Here is an 18,122-nt window from a genome sequence, read left to right as displayed (position 1 = left end):
TTTGGAGAGAACAGGGCTGCTGCATAAGGCCTTGGAAAGGGTGGGGCTTCCATTTTCTAAACCCCAAGGATAAGTGACTCTCAGAATTTGAGATCTGATGGAGTTTGCCATGCAGGTTTCAGGAATTGTTTGCCTTTGGTGGCCCGTGTGTTCCTTCCAATTTCTCCCTACAGAAATAGGAACATCTAACCTGTTCCTCCTTTGCATGTTGGCAGCAGAGAACTTGTTGAGTTTTACAGGTACAGAGCCAGAGAATTTTGCCTTAGAACAGACCTTGCCTGTAATTGACTTTGATGAGATTTTGTACTGTTTCTGATTTTGTATTGTATTTGCAATCTTACTGAAATGGTTTAAGGCTCTATGATATTGCGTTGGATTGAATGTATTTTGCATTTGGAAAGAACATGTCTTTTGGGGGTCCAAAGGGTAGAATGTGATGGTTTGAAACTGTTGTGTAGCCCAGAAAAGCCATGTTCTTTAATCCTCATTCAATATTGATGGGTGGGATCTTTTTTATTGTTTCCATGGAGATGAGAGCCACCCAATTGTGGGTGGCAAGTTTTGATTAGATGGTTTCCATGGAGATGTATCTCCACCCATTCAAGGTGGGGTTGCTTACTGGAGCGCTTTAAGAGGAAACCATTTTGGAAAAAGCTTCAGTGCCAATGGAGCCCACACAGCCAGCGATCTTTGGAGATGCAGAGGGAAAACACCTGAGGAAGCCTTATGAAATGAGGAGAGAAAGCTAGCAGATATTGTCATGTGCCTTTCTAGATGACAAAGGCATACAGAAGCCAGAGACACCAGCCACGTGCTTTCCCAACTGACAGAGATGTTCCAGATGATATCAGCCTTTCTTGACTGAAGGCAATCTCTTGTTCGTGCCTTAACTTGGACATTTTCATACTTGCAACTTAATATACTCCCCTTTTAAAAGCTGTTCCATTATTGGTATATTGCACTCCGGTAGCTTTAACAAACTGAAATAACACTGTTAGCCAATTCTTTATCAAAAGCTCACAGAAATTGCTTTAAAAATATGCAGTCCGTCAATCCTTCCAGATATTTTAAACCTTTTCCTTGCAGGCAGCCAGATTATCAGAGAGTTACCCAGATTCCCAGAAAAGCCTTTATTATGCTGCAATTTGGCCATCTGCCATCAGTTTACCATAAGGTCTCTATAAAAGATGACAAATGCATGATTGCATGCATTTAAATATAGATATAAATTATTGTTCACTCTGTATCAAGCATCATGCTAGATACTTTCAGTGCATCATTTAAATTTAATCCTGCTTCTAGCCACCCCATGGAGTAGATATCTCCATTTTACAGGTTAGGACACTGAGGCTCAAAGAGGTTACACAGTTTGCAAATGGCAGTAATAGGATTCAAACCCAAGTTTGTTTGAGTTTTAAATCTGGTGCCCTTAATCCCACACTATAGAACACCTAGGAAAGCTAATGGGAAGTTTTTCACCATATCACACTGTGCAGTCTTAGGCACAGGCATCTTCAGATTGTAATCTTATTCCAGGTTTAATTTTTTCCCCTATTTTTATTTTCACTTTGCTGATTTCCTCAACTGTTTACTTTTATACCATTGTATTGATAAATTTTATAAGGTGCCTAAAATCCTTTTGGACTTCTATCCCATTAAGATCTGAAGAAAAAGAAACTTAAAAGTCTCTCTGAAATTCTATAATTAATATTTTTATTTAATCTTGGCTGTATTTTTCTCATGTTATTTGCCTTTATTAAATTTTCAGGTTTATGTTCTAATTCAAATACTGCATAGGAGAGCCTTATATTTTAAATTGTCCTCTGGTACTTCTAAACACAATGAATATATTTTACCCTTTTAGCCTTGGTGTAGATAATTAGATGTTTGAAGACAGGGAGGAAAACTAAAAGTAGTTAATGAGTGAAAGTTCATAATAAAAGCTGTTTTTAAAATTCCACTAGTTTACTCTCCTGCTTTAAATGGAACAGGGTGTGACATAAAGCTTGCAGAATTCCTGGTTTACATTTTGGTACACTGCAACCATAATTCTTTTCACTGTCCGTCAGACTCTGTTCCAAAATCCTAAAGGTCCTCCTTGCTTATTTTAGAGGTACAGTTATTTTCTCGTAGGAACCACCACTCTGTTATCTTCAGAAGCTTCTCTTCTGTACCCTGCCACCCATTTCTAGGCAGCCCAATTTCTTTTTGTTGGAACAGAGGTCCTAGTATAGCCATTCAAAGGGAACATTTGCTCCCTCTAGCTCCTTGGGCTCTGGGTGGCATTTGTGTGCCCAATTTTGTGCTGTATGACTTTATTTTTTTTTTCATTCTGGCAATGCTTTTGTTGTTGATTCAAACTTTTGCTTTACACCAACCCCTCCCCTCAACCTTTTTTGTACTGTTTTACTCTGGATTATCGAGGAACTCCTATTTGTAGATACCTTCGCCTTGCAGAAGAGCTGCTCTTATGGCCCTACTGCTAACAATTTCAGGCTTTAATTAGCTAAGACACAGAAACCATTTGCCACTTAAATCCCCAGACAGTGACTTGGTAAAAGAAGACCATTAGATTTACGGTAAAGATGGAAGAGAAAAAAACAAATTAGGTATCATTTCATGTTAGTTGGGTACTATGTGAGAACAGTAACTGTTTTACTTCCCTACTTCCAGATTCAAATCATTAGTGCGACTCAAGTAGACATATGGGAATAAGAGAGTAAAATGTTTTTAGAAAAAATTAATTTCAAATTGTACCTACGTAAATAAAATATGGGCAAAGGTGTGTTTTGGTTTGCTAAAACTGCTGGAATGCAATATACCAGAAATAAATTGGCTTTTACAATGGGGATTTATTAGTTTACAAATTTACAGCTCTAAGGCCATGAATATGATCAGATTAAGGCATCAAGAAGGTGCCTTCTCTTCTTGAAGAAAGGCCACAGGCATTTGGAACACCTCTGTCACAGGGGAAGGTACGTGGCTGGTGTCTGCTGGTCCTTCGCTCCCAGGTTCCATTGCTTTCAGCTTCTGATTTCAGTAGTTTTCTCTTTGAGCATCTGTGAGTACTCTCTTAGCATTTCTGGGGTATTTCTCTCTAAGCTCTCTCTCACTCTCTTATTGTATTTTCTGAGCTCTCTCTGCTTTTCTGTCCTTTATCTTCATAAAGGATTAAGACCCAGCTTGAATTGGGTGGGGCACGTCTCAATTGAAACAACCTAATCAAAAGGTCCCACCCACAAAATGTCTGCACCAACAAGAATGGATAAAATAACATGGACTTTTCTGGGGTACAAAGCAACTTCAAACCAATACAATGTGTTCAGCCTCTTACACCATACTAGCTCTTTCAACTAAGATGGTGTCCTCTTATTATGAAGTAATGCATTCAATTTCAACTAAGATGGCTTCCTCTTGTTATGAAGTAATGCATCCAGTGATCTTTTATGGATCACTTCCTCTTCTAGGGATTCAGGGTCAAAATGTGTAATATTGGTGGATGTGGCACATCAAGATTTATATAAAGTTTATCACATTGAGTGGGAGGATTTAAAGCAGGAAAGAAAACTATTAATGAAAAGTAAACCTAGGGCAGTGTGACAGTGGCTCAGTGGCAGAATTCTTGCCCACCATGCCAGAAACCTGGGTTCAATTCCTGGAGCCTGCCCATGAAAAAAAATAAAAGTAATTCTAATGTTTTAGTTTGGTCTTATAAGTGCACAGGTAGGTCAAATTCCATGATGTATTATTCCAGGGGATCTGCAGCCGGTTCTGCCTCTTTTATTATTTTTCTGTCACATATATCATGCATTTTAGTTTGCTAAAGCTGCCAGAATGCAACATGCCAGAAATAGAAAAGCTTTTAAAAAGGAAATTTATACAGGTTTATAGTTCCAAGGCCATGAAAATGTCCAAACTAAAGCATCCAGAGAAAGATACTTTGATTCAAGAAAAGCTGCTGGGTCTGGAACACCTCTGTCAGCTGAAAGGCACATGGTAACATTTGCCAGCTTTCTCTTGAGGCTTCTGGTTTCAAAGGACTTCCTTAGGGGCATTTTCCTTCTGTATCTCCAAAGGTGTCTGGCTGTGTGGGTTCTGAAGCTTCTTCTAAAATGGTTCTCTCCTAAAGGACTCCAGTAAGTGACCCTATCTTGAATGGGTGGGGACACATCTCCATGGAAATCACCTAATCAAAAGGTACCACTCACATCTGAATGGGTCACATCTCCATGGAAACGACTTAATCAAAAAGGTACCACCCAACAATATTGAAACAGGATTAAAGAACATGGCTTTTCTGGGGTACACAACAGTTTCAAATCAACACATCATGTTTCATAGATTTTTCTTACTAAACAATGTAAATTCACTAAATAATAATTCAGATTCTATTTTCATAAATCAGTAATATGTAAGTGCCTAATTAGAATGTCTGATCAACATGAGATAACAGAATACAGATCAGATCCCTATTAATATTTCTTTGGGTATAACAGGCCCAAATAGGGAGCACTTGCAAAGAAAGTCAAGAGGGTAAGGAAACTAGGAAGAATAGAGAATCTGGGGGAAGGAGGGTCCTGCCATGGGCCTCTTTCCTTTACTATCCTCACCAAATTAAATCCAAGCTTTTCAGATTGTATATTATTCGTGAATCTCCAACCTCTCTCACTAAAACATCCACCATTTCCAGTACAGTGTCTTAGATTACAACAAATGTTCCTATGGCACCAATTAGTTCATTTGGATCAGTAAATAGGAGAATGAACTTAGGGTGACATGGAAGTTTGCTGTGACTCCTTGAATAACAGAAATACAAGTTTAACCTTTAGCAGGAAAAGAAAAAAGTCCTCAGTTGTTTCAGCTCTAATTTTAAAGAAATAAAAGGATCGCTTGCACCTGGGACCCCTCCCCAGAGAGGCAAACCCCCAGTCATGCATGTCTCTGGTCCCCAGCAGGTTGTACTTCCTCCTGTGAGTTGCGTGCCTCCACCACCTGCTTTGCTCAGCACCAAGAAGCTAACATTTCCATTTCATTGTTTCTGTGCATTTTTAACATCCCCTGAGGTACCTCCACTACATGTTGATGGCCTATGTGGGTCAAAGGTGTGAATTATTGTTTTTGTTAGTGCTTTGGTTACAAAGATGCATAAGTATGGAGAGGTTTTACCCTTGATCTTTTTTTTTTTTAACTGTAAATTCTTTTCTTTGTAATGCACAATTTTGCAAAATGCATCAATTTTCAGGTATATATACAAATTGTGTTACAGTAGAAATTCTGTACTTTGTACTTAGGGGATGCTTAATAAATGCTGACTGACAGATTATTTAGAAAAAATTAACTTGTATCACAAGAATTTTAAAAAGTGATCCCAAGGATTGGCTGTGCTGACAATGAACCTAATTATAAGAATTTAGAAAGATCACTTGACTTCTCTAGAGGATAAATGCTTTAATAAATCATTTAAATTTGCATGATATTTTTATCACTACTGTTTTAGTAGAGAAATGGAAGCTATGCTTTCATTTTTAAAGACTGCTGAACAATCATCCATTAGTTCTTGAAGTTGAATAACAGGAAATTGTACTTGTCTTTCAAACCATTTGGCTATTGTCAGAAGCTGTTGGTCACAAAATGCACGTCCAATAAACTGTAGCCCTATTGGCAATCCTTGGCTTGAAAGAGCCACAGGGATGCTCACTGCTGGCAATCCTGAGGAAAAGAAAGAAACCCATTGGTTGGTTAATTCTTCCTCCTAAGCAGCATAAGCCTCTTCCACTTTCCAGTGCTAGGAGGTACAAGAAGTATAAGGTTTTTAAAAAAGAACCAAAATTTAATATAGTATACATACACGCTTTTGTACTTTGCTTTGTTCAGTTAATAATATATCCTAGAAATCACACTGTATCAGTTCACAAAGACCGTCTTCATTTCTTTCTTTATAGCTGTACAATACTCCATTGTGGTTATACCATTAATTAATTCAACCAGTGTTCCATATTTGGGCATTTAAATTGTTTCCAATACTTAGCTATTTTGCACAATGTACCAGTGAATAATACTGCACCTATTTTTGTACTCTTTAAGTTTCTCAGATGAAGAAGAATTGTTTCATCAAAGGATAAATATATATGTAATAAGATATTTCTAAATTCCCCCTCCAAAGAAGGTATGCCATTTTGAACTCCCACTGCAAAATGAGTGCTTCTTTTCTTATACTCTGTTTAGCTAACAAAGTGTGCTGTTCAGCTTTTGAATTTTTACCAGTCTGTTAGATGAGAAATAGTATCTCAGGGTAATTTAAATTCCAGGGTTGGGGCAGGGAAAGTACTACCTGGGACATCTTATTGAGGCCATAAAACAAAGAAGTTTTCAAAGATTAAGGGGGACAGGTCTAAAGGACACATGCAACTCAAAGAGGTTCCAATTGGCCAAATTTGGGACAATTTGAGCATCAAAAAAGGATAAGACAATTAAAGAAAACACACAAGGAATTCTCTTTAGAAAAGACTGCTAGTTAGTAAACGTAGAAGAATGACAGAATTAGAAATGTCAGCAGTTTGCAATTTCTTAGATAATCCCTAGATTATTGAGGAATAGAATATTCTCATAGTCTCAAAGTTATCCCTCTACAAATTGCATATAAATGATAAAAAGAAGAATGAATCTTTACAATGAAAAAATCTGGCAGTTAACTCCTTTAACCAAGTGATCAACTTAGCATTCCAAAAGTGAAAAACTGACATTAACTGTTTCCTAATGTGAACACTGTGTGATATTTCTGTCAAAAATATTTACTTCAGTCCAATCATGAGGAAACAATCTGACAAATCCAGATTGGGGGACATTCTATAGGACAACTGGCCTGGACAAAATAATCATTGTCATGCAAAACAAAATTTTAAAAAAGTAGGGATTTCCTATTAGAAACTATGCAAGCCAGAAGAAAGTGACACAATATTTTTTAAGTATTAAAGAAAGGATGTGTCAAATCAGGATCTTATATCCACAAAAATATCCTTTAAAAATGAAGGGGAAGTTAAGACATTTACAGATGAAGGAAGGCTGAAAGAATGTGTTGGTAGCAGTCCTACCTTAGATGAAAGGCTTAAAGAAGTTCTCTATACAGAATACTGGAACAACAGGAAGAAAAATGAATACACGAAGCAAAAACAGGTAAAAACAACAGACTTTCCTTCTCCTCTTAAGCATGCTACTGTATGTGTTATAATTGAAACAAATTATAACACTGTCTGATGTAGTTCTTTAAAAAAACAAAAAACACAAAACAAAGTAGGGGGATTATTCCAGATTTTAAAAAGACACCATAAACAAATGTAATAGATAACCTTGATTGGATCCTGGATCAGGGATAAAACAACTATAAAGACATTTTTAGTGTAATTGAGAAAATCTGAATATGGATTATATTTGGGTGCTATTATTGAATTAATGTTAGTTGTGGTTATACAGGAGAAGGTCTTTAGTTTTAGAGGATTCATGCTAAAGCATTTAAGGGTGGACAGTTATAATGTCTGAAAGTTTCTTCCAAATGATTTACCTAAAAACAAAGTACTGTTGTGTGTGTGTGCGTGCGCGCGCGTGTGTGTGCATGTGTGTGTGTGGAGAGAGAGGGGAAGGGGAAAGCAAATGAGACAGCAAAATTTTAAAAATGATGAATCTAGGTGAAGGGCATTTGGACATTCATTATGCCACTTTTTCAACTTTTCTATAGGTTTGAAATTTTCAAAATTAAAATTAAAATATATAGTATTTTAAGTGGATTGGTTCAGAATATATATTTACAACACACATGAAAACATCCATAAACATTGCAGAAGGACAAGTTATTGCTTTAGGGATCAGTATGGTTAGACCCAAGTTGCAGACCAGGGTGGCTGCCTAAAAATTTGAAGAGAACCACACATTCTTGAGGGCCCCTCACCTGCCATATTTGCAGACTGTGTAAAAATATCATCCTGGGCACTTCGGGTTCTGTTGTCTTCTTTGATGAACTCTAAGTATGATACCGCCTCACTTAAGGTAGTAGGAGTTAGCAAGACATCCACTCCTGAGTTAAAAACATTCACAAAATCGTTGGCAATGAGCCGCCTCACTTTCTGTGCTTTGATGAAATAATTCTCATAGTTTCTGTGGAAAAAAAAAATAGATGACATTTTAAGAGCTTTTTATTACTCCTTTGTCAATTCTCATACATTAGGCTTCTTGAAGAATCACGGGGTTCTTGGCCTTTATGAGCAGGCATCACTAAGGTTCCTAACAACACACAACACTGAATTTTGTTCAGCTGTGCTGTTATCCTGAAAGTTTATATATCTTGCATGTAATCAATCAGGATTGCCTCTTCTTGCTGCATGTATACACACATAACAATAAATTATTAACACTTCCAGGAAAATCACTAAACCAAGTGAGGAAAATCAAGTGTACAGCAATTAAATGACTTTTGGAAGGTTGCAAAATAGGCAGTTGTGGAGGAAGGACTAGAATTTAGGCCTCCAGAGGCTTATTCCAATCCTCGATTACAATGTCTTATTTTATCTATATTATAAGTAATAACTAATCATTATTATAAGGACTCTGAGGCTTTGCAAAATTTTAACATGGTATCTGGATTAGGCATTAGGAAATGCTCCTAGAAAAGAGGTTCTGAAAACAAAAAGGAAAAGTATGCAATGTTTACTATTTTGTATTTTATGGATAAGCACACTCCTGGAGTGGAAAAGTGAAATCAAGAAAGGATGTTAACTGAAGAGAATAAGGAAAAAGATACAGAAGTGACTTAATTCAATGATTAAAAGAAAATGAAAAGACAAGACATGTTAGATACTGCTAATGCTGTTGAGGAAAGCCAGCAAAGCAACTAACTATTAGTCTCCTCAGTTGTAAAGAAGTATATAAACTCCAGTCCTACTAAAGACCAAATAAAATGAGACAAAAATGTGAAACCTTTCTTATCCTAAAAGAATGCTATAGAAATATTAGGTATCCTTACTATCATTTGACCACAGGGTTGAATGCAGGTATCAACCTGAGAGATACCGCAAGCATCACATATACACAACAACAATAACTGTTAATGTTTGGAATACCATATTAGCAACATTCTAAAAACCTGAATTTTATGAAAGAACAAATTAAACTTCTTCCCACTCTAAATGTGGTTTCAATGTAGAACTTCTGCTTCCATCCATAATGGGGTAATAGGAACAAGCTTTACTCACCACTTTAAACAACTTTAAAACTGGACAAAACACACGAATCACCATTTTGAGACATTAAAAAACAGGCATTCACACATGGATGAGTCTGGCCCTGGCAGCACAGGACTGACAATGCCTACCTGACCAAATGCTGGAACAGAATTGTAACAAGGGGGATGCAAACATAGTTCAGTGATAGAATTTTCACCTGCCATGCAGGAGACCTGGGTTTGATTCCTGGCCCATGCACTTTCAGAAACAAACAAAAATTCAACAAATGGTGTTGCAATAACAGAATACTCATGTGGGAAAAGAATGAAATGTGACCACCGTATACACAAAATAAATAAATAAAATAATATATCAGTGGCTGAGAGAGTTCAATAGAGTCAACAGGCTATTCTGGAGGCTGCTCTTATGCAAGCTTCAGCTAGATATTGTTATTTACCAGGGTTTGCCAAACTCCAACCAAAACGATTCCTACCAACCCTAAAGAACACCTAGGACTCTATCTGAGAGTCTACAAAAGTTCCATGCACTGAGATTACTTTCCAGAAACCTACAACCCAGTTGGGTTCCTAGGCCAGGTGAGACCTCGAACCCAGAGGGGCCAGCTTCTCCAGAACATCAACTCATTTCAACCCCCTATTCCATATTATTGACAGCCCTTTCCAATATGAAAAAGTTAGAATGGGCATAGTCCAAATACTCCTAAAGATTGGGAGAAAGAAAGATCAAAGGAGGAGGAGTTAGAGAAGATAGGATTTAACAAATGAGTATGACTGCTGAATCATTACTTATTTTAGTCTCCAGGGTCTTGGAGCAGCTAGAAGGAAAAACCTAAAATTGTGGAACTATAATCCATACCAAACTTTGAAATATGTTCTATAACTACTTGTTACAATGCACTTTGAAATCTATTGCTTTTTTTTGTATATATGTTATATTTCACAATAAAGACACACACACACACACACACACACACACACATGCACATACATGCACATACTCAAATACGCATTCAGGAAAGGGAGCTCGAAGAGAAGGGAAACAAATGAAGTAAGCCCTTCAATTTCCTCGGCTTACTGCATGCAGGCAACTTCTACGACTCAGCCCAGAGAGGAGGAATCAAACAGAGACCAGAAGTCTCAGTATGTTAAAGAGACAGAGATCTGAAGTTCAGGGAGGCAAAGGCAGCTAGAATTTGCAGAGTGCAGTACAGGAGAGGAGGAAGCAACAGAGAGAGAGATTCAAAGATCTGTAGAGAGGTTTGTCAGGTCTTTGGCTGAGTACTGATCTGTGCATGCACAAGAAAAAATTCCCAAGGCTGGGGAAACAATCACCAAAACACAGTAGACTAAAACAATTCCTAGAACTCAAACAGGGCCAAAAATAGTTTATCACCAGCCAGAGGACATTGAAATACATTGGACATTTCATAGAATCTACAAAGGTATGCCTTAAAAGTGGAGTTTAATTAGCTCTAGAATAAAGACTGCTTTAGATCTATCCTAAAAAAGCTTAAAAGCAAGCACTCAAAGATTCCAATAGATTCCAAGTAATGTAAATATATGCTAAACAAAAACCCATGCTGTCTAAAGGAATACAACAGAAATGTAGCACATGACAATGTAAAATTTACAATGGCCAAGCATGCAAAGAAGCAGAAAATAAGACCTTTAACCAGGAAAAAAAAACAAGCAACAGAAACAGTTCCATACATTAAAAGAGCTCCTGGAGATTTGTTCCACACATTCAAGAAGGTAGAGGAAAACATAAAATGATGAGAAAATGAGAGATTAAAAGACCAGTCTACAACCTTTAGAGACAAAAATACAATATATGAAATAAAAAATTTACTGGATAGGATGGACAACAGAATGACACAGCAGAGGAAAAGATCAATGATTCTGAATGCAGCAATGGAAGCACAGAAAAATTTACATTTTGGGTAGCACATAATCTAATTTAACTTGTATGGTAAGTTTACTTGAACACCATAATAACATGGAATCATGAATAGGGCATGAGATCTTGTTGGTTTGTACAGGTTAGTGTGATGCTCCAATGTATTTACCAGAGTAATGCAGGTAGAGAATAAAAAAATATTTGCAAAGTCCCCTTGGAGAACTGGGGAGAAAGAAGGAAATATTCAACTTCCCCATCTTGTGACATTCTCACAAGCAGTGGGGACAAACAGTTCAATAGGATGAGCTCTCAATCTTTGGGTTAGCCCTTCTGAAGTGTATTCTGCAAAGGAGAGGCTGAGCCTACTGAAAATTACGCATAACAGTCACCGTTGAAGAACCTCTTTGCTTGCTCAGATGTGGCCTCTCTCTTTCTAAGCCAACTTGGCAGTCCTCTCTCTCTCTAAGCCAATCTGGCAGGTAAACTCACGACCTTCCCCATTATGTAGGCCATGACTCCCAGGGGTATAAATCTCTTTGGTACCATGGGACATGACGCACAGGTCTCTCTCTCTATTCCAACTTGGTAGGTGAACTCACTTCCCTCGCCCTACATGGGACATGACTCCTAGGGGTATAAATCTTCCTGGCAACATGGGACTTGATTCCCAGGGATGAGCCAGTACTCGGCATCATGGGAATGAGAAAGCCTTCTTGACTAAAAGGGGAAAGAGAGAAATCAAAGAAAATAAAGTTTCAGTGGCTGAAAGATTTCACAGAGTCAAGAAGTTATCCTGAAGGTCCAAAGTAACTATTTCCATCAATTTCATCATCTTCCACGGTCTCCTTGGCATCTTTGGCATCTTCCTCACTACTGAAGTCTTCAAAATCAAATTCTTTGGAGGATCCTGCTTCCTAGTCAGTGACACTCCTGGCACAAATGGAGTCATCAAATGACTCCTTCAAATCTCTTCACTGGTGTCCTCAGACAGACCCTTGACAAACAGAGTTTTGGATGGCTGGCTTCTTCCACTAGGTGATCCCCTGGACCCTTCTAACTCCAGCCTGACTGCTCTGCCCTCAATTCTTCTTTTATTAATTTAAAGCTTCTTCAGCATCTTCAAATGAAGCAAATTCTATAAACACAAACCCTTTAGATTTGCCATTTTGGTTCTGGGGCATCTTGATAGAAGTTGCCTTCTCAAATATTTCGTGAAGTGTTTCTTCTGTTGCATTGCAGGAGAGGCTATTTAAAACCAGAGTTTTCGATTCACCACTTCAAATACTATTCTTTCCACCTCTATAATCCTGACTTTGCCCTTTCTCTCTTGTGTAGTACAGAGACAGATTGTCCATCAATCTCTGTTTTCTGCTTTTCTTCCAATATTTTCTCTGCCTCAGCTTCTGTCTCAAAATCAATGTAAGCAATTCCTTTACTCATCCTATCCTTGCTGACTAAACTGATCTCCACGGCATCTTCAAACACTTCTTTTAATTCATCCTGAGTCACTTTGTAAGGCAGATTTTTTGCCAAAAGTGTTCTGGCATCTTGATCTTTCTTATTGTGTTTTCTTTTTGGTTTCTCTAACTTAATTTCACTACCAAGGACTTTTGAATTTGTGTGCTCCAAGGCTTTTTCCAGGTCTTCAGCAGATTCAAATCCACATAGTCAAACCTCCTAGACACACCAATCTGACATCCATGACAGCCAGATCATTTTTACCAAAAAGGTCACTGATCCCTATTTTCAATTCAGGAACAGATTTGTTGAAGTTCAGGTTTCCAAATAAATGATTGAAAGCTGTAGTTTCTAATGCTTCTACTATCTGTTTCTTGGCTTCAGGAGTGGCTTTCTGCTTGGACATTTCCCTCTTTCATTTTCCAGGTGCTTCTTTGACGGTCTCTTTCTCCTCCTCCTCCTCCTCATCGTCATCTTCCTCCTCCTCCTTTTCATCTTCAGCTATGCTCTTGGTTTTCACAGGAACAGCTTTTGTAGGAGCTTTCCTTCCTTTGGCTGGCATAGTCTCTATAGCTTCTTCAAAGTCATCTTTTTCGTCATCATCATCCTCATCATCATCCTCATTCTCATCATCATCCTCATCCTCTGAGGCAGAAGCAGTAGCTACTGCTTTCATCACTGCTGATTCAAATTCATCCTCATCCTCTTTCTTGCTGTCTTCATCATCTTCCTCATCACTTTTATCCGTCTTGGCATTCTTACCATTCTTTGCCCCCTTGGTTGGGGCCATGGCTCCCTTCTTACCAAGGGTTGCCACTACCACTGCCTTACAAGGCACGGTTCCCTTTCTGCCAGATTTTGCTATTGCTTTGGTTGGTGTACCCATCTGCTTGGCCAGTATGGCTGCTGCTTTCTTGGCAGGGTGGCGCCTGCAACCTTTTTTGTTGGGGAAACCACTACCTTCTTTGCTGGAGTTGCAATGGTCTTCTTGCCTTTTTTCTGAGAAATGAAAACCTCTACTGCACTGTTATCTTCTTCATCTTCTGCTGTTTCCTCATCATCACTACCTTCTACCTCCTTTGCGGCAGGAGCCGTTTTCTTGGGGTCATGACTTTTACCAGCCTCTGCGAGCTTCACCATGAAGGCAGCTTATGATGGCAGAGTGTGAGGCAGAAGAGTGGCACAGATGAGCCCTGAGAAACACACCGATGGTGGCTGCACCTACTGAAGATGCTGGAGTACAGCCCTTGGCTCACAGCTAGAGTCAAGATTCCAGTTGCCCTGATTCTTTTTTTTTTTTTTCCAATTTTAATATTTTTATTGTAAAAACCTAATGTATAAACACATATTGTTGATATAAAAACATTCCATACATGGTGTACAGTCAATGGCTCACAACATCATCACATAGTTGTATATTCATCACGATGATCATTTTTTGAACATATGCATCAGTCCAGCAAAAGATATAAAAAGAAAAACTCATACATACCATCCCCTCAACCCTTCCTCTCATTGACCACTTGTGTTTCCATCTACCCAATTTATTTTATCCTTTGTTTCCCCTATTATTTATTCATTTATTTTTATCCATATATTTCACTCATCTGTCCATACGCTAGATATACGGAGCATCAGACACAAGGTTCTCACAGTTACACAGTCACGTTATAAATTTTATATCTTCAGATAATTGTCTTCAAGAATCTAGGCTACTAGAAAAAGCTCAACAGTTTCAGGTACTTCCCTCTACCCACTCCAATACACCATAAACTACAAAAGAATATCTATATAGTGCAAAAGAATAACCTCCAGGATAACCTCTCAACTCTGTTTGAAATCTCTCAGCCATTGACACTTTATTTTGTCTCATTTCTCTTTTCCCCCTTTTGGTCAAGAAGGTTTTCTTGCCACGTCCTGGCTTATCCCAGGCTTTCTGTCCCATGTTGCCAGGGAGATTTATACCCCCGGGAGTCATGGCCCATGTAGGGGGAGAAGGTAGTGAGTTCACATGCTGAGTTGGCTTAGAGAGAGAGGCCATATCTGAGCAACAAATGAGGTTCTCTGAGGGTGACTCTTAGGCCTAGTTTTTAGTAGGCTTAGCCTGTCCTTTGCAGGAATAAGTTTCATAGGGGCAAATGCCAAGATTGAGGGCTTGGCCTTTTGATTTGGTTGTTCCCACTGCCTGCAAGAATATCAGGAATTCTCTAAATGGAACAGTTGAATTTTCCCCCTTTTTCCCCATTTCCCCAAGGGGATTTTGCAAATACTTTTTTATTCACTGTTAAAATCACTCTGCAGTTGCCCTGATTCTTGAAGAAGATGGTATAACTATATAGCTTTTACAATGTGACTGTGTGATTGTGAAAACCTTGTGTCATTCCTTTTATCCAGGATCGGCAGAGATAAATAAAAAAAAAATAAGGATAAAAAATAAAGAATGGGGGAGATAAAGGGTAAAAATTGGGTAGATTGAAATATTGTGGGTCAATGAGAGGGAGGGGTAAGTGGCATGGGATGTATGAGTCTTTTTTTTTTTTCTATGCAAAGGAAAGAAATGTGCCAGAAATGGTAATTGTGTAGGTAAATATAATCATTATTTTTTCCTCATTTTAACTCTCTTTAAGAGATAATGTATTATTTAAAGCAAAAATAACAGCAGAAAACGAGATTAAAAGAAATAAAATATATATGGGACAAACAGGTAACAAGTGGCAAGAGGAAGATTTAAATGTGCTTTAAAAGTAAATATGCGGACAGTGCAACAGTGGCTCAGTGGCAGAATGCTTGCCTGCCATGCTGGAGACCTGGGTTCGTTTTCCGGTGCCTGCCCATGCAAAAACAACAACAACAAAAAGTAAATATGCCAATTAAAAATAAAAGTAAATTCTAGATTCCTAATTCAATAAATTTCTGGTTTTTGAACAAAAGGTAACAGAAAAATGGCAAAATTCTAAACTGAGGTATAGTTCCTGGTAAACAAATTGACATTTTAAGGTAAAAAATAAGCACCCCAAATTCCATTTTTCTTATTAGCCATTTCCACCCCTCCCAAAACAAACAAGTAAGCAAGCACACCAAACCACCACCCGCCAAAAACAAATGGACTCAACTTGGGACTGACTCAATAGCTAAAAATACCTTATCACCCATTTCTACCCCTTCTCAAACAAACAAGAAAGCAAACCAAAACCCCACAAAAAACAAAAAAACAAAAAAACAAACAAAAAAAACTTAATTTGGGACTGACCCAATAGTTAGGAATACTAGTAGGAACTCTCATTTCCTTTTGTCAATATCCCCAACTGGGATTATGAAAGATACTTTCATACTCCTCTCCCTCAATTTCTTTTTATGCTATTATTCTGAAAGAACATATATTCTTTCAACATGTGCCCTGAGATAAACAATATGATTCTAATAAGTAATATAAGGCAAATGTAATATCTTTGGCTTAATACAATTCTTTGCTTAAAAGATTTCTCAACAATATTTCATTTTCTTTTTCAACTTCTAAGTCATTTCAAGCATCTGGCCAATATGGAAAAGGTCTTTTAATAAGGATTATAATAAAAAAAAGTATTTTTGGAAAAAAATACCCTATTAGCCCTGAAGAAATACACAGATTAATAAAATGCTTTGGAAAAAACCTCCAGAAAGCTACTCATAACAATAACCACTCTTTCTTTTAGATGCTTCTCATGTCCTTAGACTTGGGAGTATGAAAGATGAAGCCTATTCAGAAAATCCTAAAAAAAACATATACTGAAGACAATCTCAGTAGGAGTCACTTTAATTTAGAATTCTTTCTTCAAACAAACAGACACATAATGCAAGGGAAAATTAACTTAATTCACTATATTTTTCAAGAGACACCAATATATCTTCCACTTAAGGTTCTGATAGCAATAAGCCAATGTAGCAATAATAGCCTAGGGAACATTTTATAAGGCTAAAATCCTTCAAGGCTTCCTACTTAGTTTGTATTATTCGTTTAGTTAGAGAATCAATGCTTTGTGTTTTCACAAAACCAGGAACCAAAAGTGACATAAACAGGCCCTTTCTAATTCAAATTATATAGCACTTTGCTTATTTAGCAAATATCTCAACTTGTAAGACCTGAATAGACATGGTACTATTTTATTCTTGAGGTTTCAAGAGTGGGGAAAATTCCTAATTATCTTACTCTTTTAATAAGAAAAAGTTTCCTGAGAGAATTCTTCCCCTCACCACATCATTGAACCCTTCTCGTCTGGTTGCTGCATACATGGCTTCAGTAGACACATTAACATCACACCTGTGACCTGAAAGTAAAAATGAGACAAATACTATTTGAAAAGGAGCAAAGTTTTCGCTAAAAACCACATTTATGAATAATACTCAAATCTAGGGAGATTGTCCTGAATGGTTCCTCTTCTTCATCTGGAAAGAGAAGAAAATAACCAAGAAAGAAATCTAATTTGCTCACTTCCTCATTCATTCATTCAAACATTTATTAAGCTTCTACTATGTACCAGGTATGACATTAGATGGGCTGGGAATACAAAGATAAGATACTGTACCTTCAATGTCTTGAAGGTACCTTCAAGACATTGACAGTTCAGAAAGGTGAACCAACATAGATAGATGGTTTATTTATGACGAATAGTTAAACACAAGCTAAATTCACAAACGTAAAATGATTCATTCATTTACTTCTTGGAATCATTACCATTATTTCAGACAATTTTACTGCCACTATTATGCAAACTTTTCAAATGTTTGTGACAACTACCTTAAAAATCCCCCAAAACATCCAACTTACCATATTCTAGTCCATCAAATCTTGCCATATTTGATGCCACTTCCGATGTACATAATACATGGTAGCAGACAATTGAATAACTGGTGTGGGGCAAGGACACTTCAATTACTTTAGCACCCTCAGACTCAAAGAGGTCAGCAGCCTTACACCAAAGAGATCGTACTTCATTTGATAATTCTGGGATAAGATATTCCTTATAGGAAAAAGTCAAGATGAAAAAATTAGTAACACGTGTACAGATGGTTTTATAAAAGTTTGTACTTTAGGACCTCTGATAATAAGAAAATCTGAGTAAATTGCTAGTACATATCTAGAAAGATCGAACTCATTTGCGTTAATTTAAAGTTCTTTTTCAGATAATTTCATTATGGCATTATAAAAAAAAATTTATTATAACATTCCTAGCTCTTCTTAATATCATATTAGGAAACTGAGATTCAGAGTTTAGGGATTAGGTCATGTATCAAGTTTTGAAATCACTATTAATTCACTGACATTCAGAAGAAAGGTAAGCTACTCCTCTTATGATTTAAGCATTATACAATGACACGAATGATGTATTCAGTGTCAAAAATGCTTTCAGAAATGGGCATTTGTAAAAACTGTATAAAACATTTTTTATAATGGTTACTTTTTTTTTTTTAGAGAAGTTGTAGGTTTCCAGAACAATCATGAATAAAATATAAAATTTCCATATACCACTCCACCACCAACACTCTACATTGGTGTGG

The 18,122-nt window shown here is 37.3% G+C and overlaps 1 protein-coding gene and 1 pseudogene across 1 annotated transcript in view; both read right to left on the bottom strand.

The window, feature by feature from the left end:
- Window positions 1-633: 633 nt before the first annotated feature.
- Window positions 634-18,122, bottom strand: part of QRSL1 (glutaminyl-tRNA amidotransferase subunit QRSL1) — a 58,335-nt gene continuing 40,846 nt past the window's right edge. Inside the window, exons 8-11 of the mRNA XM_077162546.1 lie at window positions 17,392-17,584; window positions 16,774-16,891; window positions 7,943-8,148; window positions 634-5,709 (exon numbers count right to left, since the gene is read on the bottom strand). Of these exons, the coding sequence (XP_077018661.1) occupies window positions 5,486-5,709; window positions 7,943-8,148; window positions 16,774-16,891; window positions 17,392-17,584 (741 nt within the window). The 3' untranslated portion in view covers window positions 634-5,485. The remainder of the gene's footprint in view (window positions 5,710-7,942; window positions 8,149-16,773; window positions 16,892-17,391; window positions 17,585-18,122) is intronic.
- On the bottom strand, window positions 10,214-13,884 carry LOC143682856 (nucleolin pseudogene; annotated as a pseudogene).

Source organism: Tamandua tetradactyla, chromosome 5 (genome assembly GCF_023851605.1).
Source record: "Tamandua tetradactyla isolate mTamTet1 chromosome 5, mTamTet1.pri, whole genome shotgun sequence".
In the NCBI taxonomy this organism is placed as follows: Eukaryota; Metazoa; Chordata; class Mammalia; order Pilosa; family Myrmecophagidae; genus Tamandua; species Tamandua tetradactyla.
Note: the sequence above shows the minus strand (reverse complement) of the source record. Positions and strands in the feature narration are given on the sequence as shown.